The 16127-nt window shown below is 41.3% G+C and overlaps 1 protein-coding gene across 5 annotated transcripts; it reads left to right on the forward strand.

The window, feature by feature from the left end:
- The first annotated feature begins 585 nt into the window (after positions 1 to 585).
- LOC123332568 (zinc finger protein 596-like) lies at positions 586 to 15798 on the forward strand. Of its 5 annotated transcripts, none has more exons than XM_044938796.1 (6): positions 586 to 736; positions 11502 to 11584; positions 11705 to 11831; positions 12546 to 12641; positions 13162 to 13244; positions 13694 to 15798. In XM_044938796.1, the coding sequence occupies exons 2-6, from the start codon at positions 11573 to 11575 to the stop codon at positions 14570 to 14572; spliced, it is 1197 nt and encodes a 398-aa protein (XP_044794731.1). In that variant the 5' UTR covers positions 586 to 736; positions 11502 to 11572; the 3' UTR covers positions 14573 to 15798. The 5 variants fall into 5 exon arrangements, with proteins under 5 accessions (XP_044794731.1, XP_044794743.1, XP_044794742.1 ...); XM_044938806.1 differs by lacking the exon at positions 586 to 736 and adding an exon at positions 9546 to 10351; XM_044938804.1 differs by lacking the exon at positions 586 to 736 and adding an exon at positions 10372 to 10502.
- The last annotated feature ends 329 nt before the right edge of the window (positions 15799 to 16127 follow it).

Here is a 16127-nt window from a genome sequence, read left to right on the forward strand (position 1 = left end):
TGGAGGTGAAATAATTGACAATAGTTCACTATGTAGGAACATTTGTGTTCATTTCCCCACTAATTAACATTGGAGTGTAAAACTCTTCTCATTTTCTTTGCACAGTTAATAGATTCTTAACATGTTCCTGAAAGTACTGTGTAGCCAGTGCTTTAAGAGTCAGGCTCAGCAGACCAGCAATAGATCTTGTGTTGTCACTCAATCACTTATATTTCAAATGTTCATAGTTCTTCATCTTGCATTTTATTTTTAATTCCATGTTTCTCCCAGAGAGTCCCAGCTTCATTTCCCCAGAATCCCAGGGTGTCTGATGCCCTGTTATTTGAAGACATTGAATGGTTCTCAGTACAGCACCATATTGTGATCTCCAATACTCATCAGAAGTATTTATGGATGAAGAAGGAAATGATGGATCTTCTCAATGTCCTTACGTCTTTGCTCTTCAACACTGGGTGTGGGTTATAACTTCAAATTAGTTTAGAAAATCCAATCAAATTGAACAGGGTGTGGCTCATAGACTGCAACCCTATTAAGCTCAAGATCCGATAGGGTGGATCGTAGCCCAGATTGTGTTATAAACTGCTATTCAGGTATAAAAGAAAGTCAGACAGAGGGATCCATTTGTTCAGAGAAGAAGCTGGACTGTTTGGGACCTTGAAGAAAGAGAAATCAGCTGCTTGCTGTGGAGTCCTCAGAATCCACTTGGCTTCACCGGCTCCTCCAATTTGGGGTTTTGGTGAGTCCTCCAAACTGAGATAGGAGTGTTTCATTCCCTTAAATGTTGTAAGTCTTATCTCTTTCTAGACACTGGAGTCAAAGCAGCCTCTTATGGTCTCTGAATCATACTGTGTCAACATTTTCCTTGCCACTCTCATTTCCAAACTTTGACTGTTCATGATTTTTTTCAACTCCAACATTCTTGTCTTGAATCTATTTTATATACCTAAACTAAGATTTTGTGATCTCCAGTACAGTAATGCAGTTAAATTAATGCAGTTAAACAGCTAAACTTCACATCCTTGGTAGTGCCAGCCAGATTTCAGGTATTCTGTGTGTGGCCCTTTCTGTTCACACAATACAGATACAGAGCATGTCCTTCATCTTGAAAGGTTCTGCTGACCATTGATCTACAACTATGCTTTTACGAATTTGTTTTTATTTTTTTTTTTTTTAATTTTATTTTATTTTTAAACTTTACATAACTGTATTAGATTTGCCAAATATCAAAATGAATCCGCCACAGGTATACATGTGTTCCCCATCCTGAACCCTCCTCCCTCCTCCCTCCCCATTCCATCCCTCTGGGTCGTCCCAGTGCACCAGCCCCAAGCATCCAGTTTCGTGCATCGAACCTGGACTGGCAACTCATTTCATACATGATATTTTTCATGTTTCAATGCCATTCTCCCAAATCTTCCCACCCTCTCCCTCTCCCACAGACTGCATAAGACTGTTCTATACATCAGTGTCTCTTTTGCTGTCTCGTACACAGGGTTATTGTTACCATCTTTCTAAATTCCATATATATGCGTTAGTATACTGTATTGGTGTTTTTCTTTCTGGCTTACTTCACTCTGTATAATAGGCTCCAGTTTCATCCACCTCATTAGAACTGATTCAAATGTATTCTTTTTAATGGCTGAATAATACTCCATTGTGTATATGTACCACAGCTTTCTTATCCATTCATCTGCTGATGGACATCTAGGTTGCTTCCATGTCCTGGCTATTATAAACAGTGCTGCGATGAACATTGGGGTACACGTGTCTCTTTCCCTTCTGGTTTTCTCAGTGTGTATGCCCAGCAGTGGGATTGCTGGATCATAAGGCAGGTCTATTTCCAGTTTTTTAAGGAATCTCCACACTGTTCTCCATAGTGGTTGTACTAGTTTGCATTCCCACCAACAGTGTAAGAGGGTTCCCTTTTCTCCACACCCTCTCCAGCATTTATTACTTGTAGACTTTTGGATCGCAGCCATTCTGACTGGTGTGAAATGGTACCTCATAGTGGTTTTGATTTGCATTTCTCTGATAATGAGTGATGTTGAGCATCTTTTCATGTGTTTGTTAGCCATCTGTATGTCTTCTTTGGAGAAATGTCTATTTAGTTCTTTGGCCCATTTTTTGATTGGGTCATTTATTTTTCTGGAGTTGAGCTGTAGGAGTTGCTTGTATATTCGCGAGATTAGTTGTTTGTCAGTTGCTTCATTTGCTATTATCTTCTCCCATTCTGAAGGCTGTCTTTTCACCTTGCTAATAGTTTCCTTTGATGTACAGAAGCTTTTAAGGTTAATTAGGTCCCATTTGTTTATTTTTGCTTTTATTTCCAATATTCTGGGAGGTGGGTCATAGAGGATCCTGCTGTGATGTATGTCAGAGAGTGTTTTGCCTATGTTCTCCTCTAGGAGTTTTATAGTTTCTGGTCTTACGTTGAGATCTTTAATCCATTTTGAGTTTATTTTTGTGTATGGTGTTAGAAAGTGTTCTAGTTTCATTCTTTTACAAGTGGTTGACCAGAGTTCCCAGCACCACTTGTTAAAGAGATTGTCTTTAATCCATTGTATATTCTTGCCTCCTTTGTCGAAGATAAGGTGTCCATATGTGCGTGGATTTATCTCTGGGCTTTCTATTTTGTTCCATTGATCTATATTTCTGTCTTTGTGCCAGTACCTTACTGTCTTGATAACTGTGGCTTTGTAGTAGAGCCTGAAGTCAGGTAGGTTGATTCCTCCAGTTCCATTCTTCTTTCTCAAGATCGCTTTGGCTATTCGAGGTTTTTTGTTTTTCCATACAAATTGTGAAATTATTTGTTCTAGCTCTGTGAAGAATGCTGTTGGTAGCTTGATAGGGATTGCATTGAATCTATAGATTGCTTTGGGTAGTATACTCATTTTCACTACATTGATTCTTCCAATCCATGAACATGGTATATTTCTCCATCTGTTAGTGTCCTCTTTGATTTCTTTCACCAGTGTTTTATAGTTTTCTATATATAGGTTTTTAGATTCTTTAGGTAGATATATTCCTAAGTATTTTATTCTTTCCATTGCAATGGTGAATGGAATTGTTTCCTTAATTTCTTTTTCTGTTTGCTCATTATTAGTGTATAGGAATGCAAGGGATTTCTGTGTGTTGATTTTATATCCTGCAACTTTACTATAGTCATTGATTAGTTCTAGTAATTTTCTGGTGGAGTCTTTAGGGTTTTCTATGTAGAGGATCATGTCATCTGCAAACAGTGAGAGCTTTACTTCTTCTTTTCCAATTTGGATTCCTTTTATTTCTTTTTCTGTTCTGATTGCTGTGGCCAAAACTTCCAAAACTATGTTGAATAGTAATGGTGAAAGTGGGCACCCTTGTCTTGTTCCTGACTTTAGAGGAAATGCTTTCAATTTTTCACCATTGAGGATAATGTTTGCTGTGGGTTTGTCATATATAGCTTTTATTATGTTGAGGTATGTTCCTTCTATTCCTGCTTTCTGGAGAGTTTTTATCATAAATGGATGTTGAATTTTGTCAAAAGTTTTCTCTGCTTCTATTGAGATAATCATATGGTTTTTATTTTTCAATTTGTTAATGTGGTGTATTACATTGATTGATTTGCGGATATTGAAGAATCCTTGCATCCCTGGGATAAAGCCCACTTGGTCATGGTGTATGATCTTTTTAATGTGTTGTTGGATTCTGATTGCTAGAATTTTGTTAAGGATTTTTGCATCTATGTTCATCAGTGATATTGGCCTGTAGTTTTCTTTTTTTGTGGGATCTTTGTCAGGTTTTGGTATTAGGGTGATGGTGGCCTCATAGAATGAGTTTGGAAGTTTACCATCCTCTGCAATTTTCTGGAAGAGTTTGAGCAGGATAGGTGTTAGCTCTTCTCTAAATTTTTGGTAGAATTCAGCTGTGAAGCCGTCTGGACCTGGGCTTTTGTTTGCTGGAAGATTTTTTATTACAGTTTCAATCTCCGTGCTTGTGATGGGTCTGTTAAGCTTTTCTATTTCTTCCTGATCGAGTTTTGGAAAGTTGTACTTTTCTAAGAATTTGTCCATTTCTTCCTCGTTGTCCTTTTTATTGGCATATAATTGTTGATAGTACTCTCTTATGATCCTTTGTATTTCTGTGTTGTCTGTTGTGATCTCTCCATTTTCATTTCTAATTTTATTGATTTGATTTTTCTCCCTTTGTTTCTTGATGAGTCTGGCTAATGCTTTGTCAATTTTATTTATCCTTTCAAAGAACCAGCTTTTGGTTTTGTTGATTTTTGCTATGGTCTCTTTTGTTTCTTTTGCATTTATTTCTGCTCTAATTTTTAAGATTTCTTTCCTTCTACTAACCCTGGGGTTCTTCATTTCTTCCTTTTCTAGTTGCTTTAGGTGTAGAGTTAGGTTATTTATTTGACTTTTTTCTTGTTTCTTGAGGTGTGCCTGTATTGCTATGAACTTTCCCCTTAGGACTGCTTTTACCGTGTCCCACAGGTTTTGGGTTGTTGTGTTTTCATTTTCATTTGTTTCTATGCAAATTTTGATTTCTTTTTTGATTTCTTCTGTGATTTGTTGGTTATTCAGCAGCGTGTTGTTCAGCCTCCATATGTTGGATTTTTTAATAGTTTTTCTCCTGTAATTGAGATCTAATCTTACTGCATTGTGGTCAGAAAAGATGCTTGGAATGATTTCTATTTTTTTGAATTTACCAAGGCTAGCTTTATGGCCCAGGATGTGATCTATCCTGGAGAAGGTTCCATGTGCGCTTGAGAAGAAGGTGAAATTCATTGTTTTGGGATGAAATGTCCTATAGATATCAATTAGGTCTAACTGGTCTATTGTATCATTTAAAGTTTGTGTTTCCTTGTTAATTTTCTGTTTAGTTGATCTATCCATAGGTGTGAGTGGGGTATTAAAGTCTCCCACTATTATTGTGTTATTGTTAATTTCTTCTTTCATACTTGTTAGCATTTGTCTTACATACTGCGGTGCTCCCGTGTTGGGTGCATATATATTTATAATTGTTATATCTTCTTCTTGGATTGATCCTTTGATCATTATGTAGTGACCATCTTTGTCTCTTTTCACAGTCTTTGTTTTAAAGTCTATTTTATCTGATATGAGTATTGCTACTCCTGCTTTCTTTTGGTCCCTATTTGTATGGAAAATCTTTTTCCAGCCCTTCACTTTCAGTCTGTATGTGTCCCCTGTTTTGAGGTGGGTCTCTTGTAGACAACATATGCAGGGGTCTTGTTTTTGTATCCATTCAGCCAGTCTTTGTCTTTTGGTTGGGGCATTCAACCCATTTACGTTTAAGGTAATTACTGATAAGTATGACCCCATTGTCATTTACTTTATTGTTTTGGGTTCGAATTTATACACCATTTTTGTGTTTCCTGTCTAGAGAATATCCTTTAGTATCTGTTGGAGAGCTGGTTTGGTGGTGCAGAATTCTCTCAGCTTTTGCTTGTCTGAAAAGCTTTTGATTTCTCCTTCATACTTGAATGAGATCCTTGCTGGGTACAATAATCTGGGCTGTAGGTTATTTTCTTTCATCATTTTAAGTATGTCTTGCCATTCCCTCCTGGCTTGAAGAGTTTCTATTGAAAGATCAGCTGTTATCCTTATGGGAATTCCCTTGTGTGTTATTTGTTGTTTTTCCCTTGCTGCTTTTAATATTTGTTCTTTGTGTTTGATCTTTGTTAATTTGATTACTATGTGTCTTGGGGTGTTTCGCCTTGGGTTTATCCTGTTTGGGACTCTCTGGGTTTCTTGGACTTGGGTGATTATTTCCTTCCCCATTTTAGGGAAGTTTTCAACTATTATCTCCTCAAGTATTTTCTCATGGTCTTTCTTTTTGTCTTCTTCTTCTGGGATCCCTATGATTCGAATGTTGTAGCGTTTAATATTGTCCTGGAGGTCTCTGAGATTGTCCTCATTTCTTTTAATTCGTTTTTCTTTTATCCTCTCTGATTCATTTATTTCTATCATTCTATCTTCTAATTCACTAATCCTATCTTCTGCCTCTGTTATTCTACTATTTGTTGCCTCCAGAGTGTTTTTAATTTCACTTATTGCATTATTCATTATATATTGACTCTTTTTTATTTCTTCTAAGTCCTTGTTAAACCTTTCTTGCATCTTCTCAATCCTTGCCTCCAGGCTATTTATCTGTGATTCCATTTTAATTTCAAGATTTTGGATCAATTTCACTATCATTATTCGGAATTCTTTATCAGGTAGATTCCCTATCTCTTCCTCTTTTGTTTGGTTTGGTGGGCATTTATCCCGTTCATTTATCTGCTGGGTATTCCTCTGTCTCTTCATCTTGTTTAAATTGCTGAGTTTGGGGTGTCCTTTCTGTATTCTGGCAGTTTGTGGAGTTCTCTTTATTGTGGCGTTTCCTCGCTGTGTGTGGGTTTGTACAGGTGGCTTGTCAAGGTTTCCTGGTTAGGGAAGCTTGTGTCGATGTTCTGGTGGATGGAGCTGTATTTCTTCTCTCTGGAGTGTAATGAAATGTCCAGTAATGAGTTATGAGATGTCTATGGTTTTGGGGTGACTTTGGGCAGCCTGTATCTTGAAGCTCAGGGCTGTGTTCCTTTGTTGCTGGAGAATTTGCTTGGTATGTCTTGCCCTGGAACTTGTTGGCCCTTGTGTGGTGCTTGGTTTCAGTGTCGGTATGGAGGCGTTTGATGAGCTCCTGTCAATTAATGTTCCTTGGAGTCAGGAGATCCCTGGAGTCAGGGTTTGGACTTAAGCCTCCTACTTCCAGTTATCGGCCTTAATTTTACAGTAGTTTCAAAACTTCTCCTTCTATACAGCACCGCTGATAAAACATCTACGTTAAAGATGAAAAGTTTCTCTACTGTGAGGGTCACTCAGAGAGGTTCACAGCGTTATATGGAGAAGAGAAGAGGGAGGAGGGAGTTAGAGGTGACCCAAATGAGATGAGGTGGAATCAATAGTGGAGAGAGTGGGCTAGCCAGTAGTCACTTCCTTATGTGCACTCCACAACTGGACCGCTCAGAGATGTTCACGGAGTTATACAGGGAAGAGAAGAAGGAGGCAGGAGACAGAGGTGGCCAGAAGGATAAAAGGGGGAAATGAAAAGGAGGGAGACAGATCCAGCCAGTAATCAGTTCCTTAAGTGTTCTCCACCGTCTGGAACACACAGAAATTCACAGAGTTGGGTAGAGTAGAGAGGGGTTAGGGAGGAGATACAGGTGACCTGGTGGAGAAAATGGAGAGTCCAAAGGGAGAGAGAGCAGTCAAGCCAGTAATCTCGTACACTAGTGAAAAATGGGTCCTGAAGATTGGGTTCTTAAAGGTACAAAATTGGTAACAAATACATAAAAACAAAAATTAGAAATCTAGAGTAGAGTTTGGAATTTCAAAAATGCGATGTTAATGAAAAGAAGGAGGAAAAGAAAGAGAGAAAAAACTAACAAAGAAAAACAAACAAGGTCGTGAAAGTAATAAAGAAACTACAGGTACAAAGTTGATAACTAATACCAAAAAGCAAAAATTAAAAATCTAGAGTAGAGTTTGGAATTTCAAAAATACAACGTTAAAAAAAAAAAAAGAAGAAGAAGAAGAAGAAAAATAAAGAGAGAAAACAAACAAACCAACAAAAACAATGTCGCAAAAATTATAAAGAAAATACAGGTACAAAATTGATATCAAATACCAAAAAGCATAAATTAAAAATCTTGAGTAGAGTTTGGAATTGCAGATATACGATGTTATATAAAAGAAGAAGAGAAAGAAACAGAGGAAAAAAAAAGTCACAGAAATTATGAAAAAAACTATAGGTACAAAATTGATAACATATATCAAAAGGCTAAAATTAAAAATCTAGAGTAGAGTTTGGAATTTCAAAAATACAATGTTAAAGAAAAGAAGAAAAAGAAAAAAGAAAAAGCAAAAAAACCACGGTCAAAAAATTATAAAATATATATATGAAGTTTGCTGAAGAAGAAAAAAAAATAGGGTCTTTTTTTTTTTTTTTTGCAAAGTAATAGTTATAAAAGTGAAAATTAAAGGACAATAGAGGACTTAAAAAAATTTTTTTTTAATTAAAAAAAAAAGAAAGAAATATTGATCGTAAAAATAGTAAAAATATATCTAGGTCTTTCTCTGGTTTTGTTGTGAGTATTGTGGGTTCAGTTCATTTTTGGCAGTTCCTTAGTCCGACTTATATTTCTCAAGATCTATAGGCCCCTTCCTATGTAATCCGTAGTAACCACAGGGTTTTAATCTATGGCCTGTAGCTTCCAAGGCATTTCCCTCTGTTATAGTTTCTTCTGTTTGCTGGTCTCTTCAGTGTCTGGTTCCCGCCCTGACACAAAGGGGATGGTTGAGGACACTATTTTTTTTTTTTTTTTTTTTTTTTTTTAATTTAGGCTCACTTGTTCAGCCGCGCTGTGGGGAGGGAGGGAGGGATGCTGCAAACAGATAACACTGGCGTGCGCTCGCAGTGCCTCAGCCACACTGGGTCTGCCCCCGCTCAGGGCGCGTGTAGCCTCCCTGCCCACACTGCTCGGGCTCTAGGTTGTTCCGCCGGGAACAATCAGAGGCCGGCCCTGGGCTGAGCTCCCAGGTCCAAGCCACTCAGGTTCAGGCACTCGGGTAGTCCTCAGAGGCGCAGGCTCGGTTGGGCCTGCGTTTTGTGTTCTTCCCAGATCCGAGCAGCTCAGGTGATGAGGTGTTTGGCGGGCGCCAATGCTGCGACTTATCGCCTCCCCGCCACTTGGTTATCTGGGTGTAAAACCGGCGCACCTTCTCAGGCAGATGTTGACCATCCAGACCCCCAAGAAGTTTTAGTTAGCAAAGAAGCCTGCTTACAGTTTTATAGATAGTGTCTCTCTGGGGCTGCGATTGCCCCCTTCCGGCTCTGGCTGCTTGTCACCGGAGGGGGAAGGTCTGCAGCCGGCTATCTCTGTTCAGTCCTTTGTTCTGTGCGCGGGCCTGGCGGTGTCTTAGGTTAGGGCTGGCTTTTCGCGTGGTAGATATCCCACAGTCTGGTTTGCTAGCCCAAATTATTTCGCTCAGATCGCGCTCAGGACATTCAGCCCAATTCTTACTCTAAGGGACACAGCCCGCGTCGCACTTCCCTGCCCAGCCCCCGCTTGCTAATGCCGTGTGCAGGCGTCTGCGCTGCTTCTCTGCTGGGGGAGTTCCCGTAGGGCTCACAATCCGCGATTTTTAATTGTTTATTTTTTTTTCCCCTCCCTTTTATGTTGCCCTCTGTGCTTCCAAAGCTCGGCACAGATTCGGCAGTGAGAGGGTTTCCTGGTGTTTGGAAACTTCTCTCTTTTTAAGACTCCCTTCCCGGGACGGAACTCCGTCCCTCCCTCTTTTGTCTCTTTTTTTGTCTTTTATATTTTTTCCTACCTCCTTTCGAAGAGTTGGGCTGCTTTTCTGGGTGCCTGATGTCCTCTGCCAGCATTCAGAAGTTGTGTTGTGGAATTTACTCGACGTTTAAATGCTCTTTTGATGAATTTGTGGGGGAGAAAGTGTTCTCCCCGTCCTACTCCTCTGCCATCTTGGCTCCTCCTCACGAATTTGTTTTTAAATGCTTCATTTTCTGCCTCACTGAAGTTTCTTTTATGGATTTCATCAAGTGATTGTCTTCGTTTTATTTCTTATGTGTCTTGAGATGGATTTTTGTGTGAAAATAATTATCTCAATATAAAATAAATATTTTAAAATATTTATTTTAATTCTTCCAAATATTTAATATTAACCTCCTTTGATTCCTATGACCTCTAAGCAGGACATCGCCAGGGTTGCTGAGGTTCTGTCTTCTTTCTATAGTAGGAATGCCCTTTCGCATATGCCTGGGGTTTCCCTGGATATCATAGGAATTTACATATTCCTATTATCAATAGAAGAAGAAGTTTAAGAATAAAAAAGAGCATTTCACTTCACGCAGAAATTGAAGTCTAAACCAAAGGCAATCTATGCCCAGTCTTGATTGGTTTTCCTGGACAATCCCTCCCAACTTGGGTTTCACCAGTTTCAGATAATCTAATCACTAATCCAATCACTTTTTCTTGAGTGGATTTTGGGGTTTGTTTATTGTCCTGGGCACTTGATTCCTCTCCACAGTAAGCAGAGGCATGGATCCAGGACTTCATTTCTGATAGGAAATGATGCTTAGGTTTTCACTTTGATGGTGAAAGGAGAACTGGAGAGCAGAAACCGGAGAGCAAATATATTCAGGAAGGTTTCTGTTTCAAGATAAATGAGATATGATGAGGGGATCGACTGGATATACAGAGAGGTTCCCCCCAGACTGGGCAATAATCATGAAGAGACACGTAACAAGGAGCTGCTTCTGATTGTTAATGTTAGAGTCTGTATTACAGGTAAAATCTGGGTGATCTTTGTTACCCTAAAGGTGTTTAGGGTAACACAAGACACAGACTGAGCAAAATTAAATGACAGCTGCTCCTTCCTCTAGTGTAACCCTGTCACATACTAAAGACTTTGGAACCTCTGGGTGTCCATTGTAAATTGGTAAGTGAAGCAATTTCCTTCTAAACCTCCATATTTCTGACCATCCTCGAGCAGGAGGATTGAGACAGTCTGACAGTAACACTGTGACTCCTGGACTCCTGCTACTTTCTGGTGTGGGGACGTTAAGGACGGGCTGGCAGGGTGGGTGCTGTGATTCCTCCAAATGGAAGAAGTCCTCAGTCTAACTCCATCCTAAAAGAGGTCCTAGGGTAATCGATATCCACATCCATGGAGGACAGAACTAACCTCAAGGCTGAGGGGAGCTGGAAGGCAGTGTGTTTCCAGAGGACTGCCAGGACTCTTCGGAGAAGACAATAGCACCCTACTCCAGTACTCTTGCCTGGAAAATCCAATGGACGGAGGAGCCTTGTACGCTCCAGTCCATGGGGTCGCTAAGAGTTGGGCACGACTGAGTGACTTCACTTTCACTTTTCACTTTCATGCATTGAAGAAGGAAATGGCAACCCACTCCAGTATTCTTGCCTGGAGAGTCCCAGGGACAGAGGAGCCTAGTGGGCTGCTGTCTATGGGGTCGCACAGAGTCGGACTCAACTAAAGCGACTTAGCAGCAGCAGCAGCAGCAGCCAGGGCTGTTGGAGAAGCACTGTGGGCGCATAAGGCAGGAGATGATCTGGGGGCTTCCAGAGTGTTTACCTACAGCAGTAAACCACCATCCACTCTGGCAAGAGTCAGGGTCCCCGAGGGCTGGAATCAGGGAGGACACTGAGTAATTCTGGGTGTCACGGGCTGATGAACACAAAGTCAACGCTTAGCACATTCTTATTTGCAGACTCTCTGAACTTTGACTTTGTGTGTTAGCTACCACAGCTCTAGCTCCTTACATGGGATCTGGGAGAGAAGCTGCACAGTATTCCCTGGATGCACCACTGGTTTCCAAGTGCTGGTCTGGGGCTCCACCCAGGTGAAGGTTGGGGGCTTGAAGTCAGGTGGGTCTGGAAGCACAGGAGTAATTTCTCATGGCTTCTTCTCCATCCTCAGGTTGGCCTGCCTAGTGCTTGATCGGCTGTGAGTGAGATCCCGAGAAAGGCTCCCAGTGACTGGGCTTAAGGATGGAGCCCCTGGTGAGTAGTGATGCTTTCTCCTGAAGCTGCACCCAGTCCCCATCCTTCCTCAGCTCAGCTGCCCACTCTGGACAGTGGTAGGGTTGTTCTGTCTAAACCAGAATATCCCTGACATTTTAGGAACCGGTGATGTTTGAAGATGTAGCCGTCAACTTCACCCAGGAAGAGTGGAGCCTGCTAGACAAGTCCCAGAAAAACCTGTTTAGAAATGTGATGCTGGAAACTGTCTCCCACCTGGTCTCTGTAGGTGAGTCTGTCAACAGGGATGTGCCTGCACCTGTGTCCATTCTGTTCATTCACTCACTGAACAAGCATTTAGAACAGCTTCCCTGTGTCCCACTCCAGCTGCTTCCTGATTCTCTGATAGTCCTCATAATTACTTAAAGGAAGACATTCCTTTTCATGGCACTTTTCATTACCACACTGAAAGGTCACCTTGGCCAGGTTTCATATCTTCATTGATACTTAGTCTCAACGTTCAGAACAGGACTGGGGATTCAATGGACATTTTAATGCATAAATAAAAGGATCAAATATTTTAAACTAATTCTTCTGTTCCAATCACTCCATGAAGGCTGAGAGCAAAGTCCTGTATATGACATAATTTCAATTCTTCCTGTAAGGTGAATCACTACTGGATCCTGTTTGACAGAAATATTCAGCCCACTGTAGAATCTTTTAATCTTTCCCATTTGGAAAAGAATGAGGATTCTGTGGCCTCTCTCTGAACTGGTGCATGGGCATCAGTCCCTAGACAGCTTCACTGTTCTTGCTGCTGCTCTGGGTTTCCTCCTGGTCTGATGAAGGACCTTCACTGTTCTGCCTGTTCAGGATGTTGTTACCTGCACTGACCTTCAGTTGTCTCTTTTATTTTCCCCAGTACCTTACTCCTGTTTTGAGCACAGCAAAGACTGATTAGCCAGACTCAAAACCCACATCTTTCTTTTTTTTAATCAAACAGGCTATCAGATCAGCGAATCAGAGGTGATTTCCCAGCTGGAACAAGGAAAAGAGCTGTGGACTGAAGCAGCAGGAGGCCTCCAAGGTCAGAGTCCAGGTGAGCGTCAAGGGCCTGGGCTTCGGGGCAGAACAGTTTCAGCTGGTGTGTTAAGTCCTTGGAGACACCAGATGAAAGTCTGATAAAGGCAGGGATATATTCCAAAGTGGAAGTGAGGACACTGGGGCATATTCCTCGAGTTGTTATCATTCTGGGCCCCTATCATCACAATTCATATTCCTGATATTTTCTCCCCTTTAGGGAAAAAGGTGCTTGTGGACTATACCACACTTCAGCTTTCGCATAGTGATTCCTGTCCTCATCCTGCCACTTAAAGTTTTGTCTACCATTTTCTGACCCAATATCTCTTCACCGTATTATGTTTTTATATTTTAAGCCTGGGCTTTTTTCTAATAGATATGACTTTTAAAGTATTTCTACTATATTGAGTATTTCTTTGTTATATACACAGTTTCTCCAAGTACCAATTTTTGAAATATACTCACATGGACCTTTGTGTTTGTCTACATTTTATTTCCCTATTGCCACTCTAAAATCTATACTTTTCACATTTCTTTAGGCAGCGAAAGACCCCTTAGACAACAAGAAATGATGTTCATGCAAAGTGTCTACAGGAAGCACACATCCCCTACCATGGCAATGGTGAGTTTCATGGGTGGGAACCCCAGTCATCCAAATGAAAGACCTGCAGTGAGATAAGTTGGTAATTGAGCTCAATTGCCTGTAAGTTGAGACTGAGCTCTTCCTGAGCAAATTTTTGGATACTCTGAAATTGGTTAAGAAGTTAACATGAGCTCAAAACCATAATGTAAGGGAGAAAAAGATAAGTTGCACAAACATTTTTCATCTCCTAGTCTCTAGAACACACTGAAATCTTCAAAATTAATCTGATATCTTGGATTGGGAAACTATAAAAGAGAATGTTCGTGCTTGCAGGGGAATAACACAACATGTGTTTGCAACTAACACTGGAGACCTTTTAACCAGAGACTATTATGAGCTGATGTTCTAGGGTGAACATGTAGACAAATGAGTGTCTGCCTGGACATGGGCAAACGAGTAACAGCCTCATATCTCCTTTATCCAAACAGGTTTCTCACCCGCAAGGGGATTCTGCTGGATGCACGGATTTGAGAGATGAAGTTCCTTCTAGATATTCCCCTCAACATTCATCAATTCACTTAAGAAGGAAACGTAATGTCAGCAAACAGTGTGGAAAATCACTTAGTCAAGGGTCATCCCTTAACGCACAGGGTCACATTCACAGTAGAGGCAAGTTGTGTGAATGTCCTCTGTGTAGGAAAGTATTTAGCGATTGCTTTAGCCTCAAACAACACAAGACGATTCACACTGGAGAGAAACCATACAAATGCGGTCTCTGTGGAAGTGGCTTTTTTCAAAGTTCTGACCTTAGAAACCACAATCGGGTCCACACTGGAGAGAAACCATTTAAATGTCATGTGTGTGGCAAACTGTTTAGTCAAAGGTCCTACCTGAAACAACACGAGAAAACTCACACAGGAGAGAAGCCCTACAAATGTCGTCTGTGTGAGAAAAATTTTAATCAAATCTCTTACCTTAGAAAACACGAGAAAATCCACCCCAAAGAAAAGCAGTATGAATGTCACCAGTGTGGGAAAACATTTAGCCAAAACTCTGGCCTTAGTCAGCACAAGAGAATCCACACTGGAGAGAAACCTCACGTGTGTCTTGTGTGTGGGAAGGCCTTCAGTCAGAGTTCTGAATTGACTCGGCACAAAAGGACCCACACAGGAGAGAAACCCTATAAATGTCAGCGGTGTGGGAATGCCTTCAGTCAATATGCAAACCTGAGAAGGCATGAGAGAACACACACGGGTGAGCAACCCTATGAGTGTCAGCTCTGTGGGAAATGCTTTAGTCACTGCTCTTCCCTTAGACGACACGAGGGAACCCAGCACCAGAGAGCAAAGCAGGAAGGCCCTCAGTAGACTTTCTCACCTGAGGTGACACGCTGTTCCTTCCACATTCCACACATGAGGAATGTGAGAGGAACAGCAGCCATAGCATTAACATTTAAACTCACCAAGTTCACACTCACTAAAGTAACTGTCTATAATCAATATGGAGGCTCCTTCAGGCATCACACTCCCCGGTCCAGACAGGAATCACCTGTGGACTTAGGTCCACATGTGCGCTCTCTCTGTGGCAAAGCCTTTAGTCACTGGCCTGACCTCAGGTAACTTAGCAGAACTCCCTCTAAATATAATATGGGTGTTTTCAGCAACAGTTCCCAACTCTGAAGCCCCTGAGTACCTAGAGGTCATGAGCAGAGGACAAGCAACCCCTAGTTCTTTCATAATTAATTGTTCAACATGAGCCAACTCCATGAAGGAAAACAGTAGGATTGTAATCACTGTTAACATTCAGCGGAGCCCCAGGCTTGATGTGCTCAAGAAACTCAATGAAAAAAATAAACACTAAAACAAGAGCAAAGATGAAGACTCTTGAGAAATACTAAAGTATGTTGAGCAATACCAGGGCATACTTCTAAATAATTTATCCTAGCAAAGTGATTTCATGGAAGGTTCTGAGAAATTCTTTCTCCATAGATCAACCACTCTGCTCCACACATGCTCAGTCTGTATGACACGCCCTCGGTGTTGTGAAGGAAGAAGGGAAGTCTTTGGGGACTTACTTCTCAGTCAACACAAGATTATCACACTAAGGATGCAGCAATCCTAAAGTCACAGTGGAGCTACAGATAGATTTCATATCAGCAAAAATGACCCTGTGTAGGAAGGGGAGCCTGCAAAAGAAACCTGTAACACACAATCAGGCCTCCCAGGTGGCCGAGTGGTGAAGAATCCACCTGCAGTGCAAGAGATGGATTCAATCCCTGGTCTGGAAGGTTCCCCTGGAGAAAGAAATGGCAACCCACTCCAGTATTCTTGCCTAGAGAACCCCATGGACAAAAAAACCTGGGGGTCTATGATCCATGAGTTCACAACTTAGCGACTAGACCACAACAACCATAACAACAAACACACAATCAGGCAGATTATGATTCAGGGAAATACCTTTCCATGAAAATGTGGCATAAAATGGAGAATGAAGAGACCTAGCAACGTGGAATGTAGAGTTGTGTAAGAAATTAAAATGTGTGTATAGAATAATAGTTGTTAATATTCAAGCAATAAAGTCCATGGCTACAGGAGCTCAGTGTTGCTGTCTGGTTTCTTTGGGCCCCTGTAAACACAGGGACGCAGGTCTGCACTCTGGAAAAGTGGGCAGAGACACACCCCCGCTCACTGAGTCTCCCCTTTCTCCACTGCTCTTTCCTCACAACTCAGCTCCACTCATTCCAACGGCCCCCAACTCCATCCACCCCTTCAGGCCCTGGGGGTGACACAGCCCTGATCTTCAGCTCCACTGGCCAGGTTTCCAAAATGCCATGATCCTGCTCAGGCAAGGTCCTGGGGGGAGTCTCAGAGACATCTGGTCCTACATTATTTGAGCCGCTCAACCTATGTCTGCAGGCAGGTG

Source organism: Bubalus bubalis, chromosome 1 (assembly GCF_019923935.1).
Source record: "Bubalus bubalis isolate 160015118507 breed Murrah chromosome 1, NDDB_SH_1, whole genome shotgun sequence".
Lineage (NCBI taxonomy): Eukaryota > Metazoa > Chordata > Mammalia > Artiodactyla > Bovidae > Bubalus > Bubalus bubalis.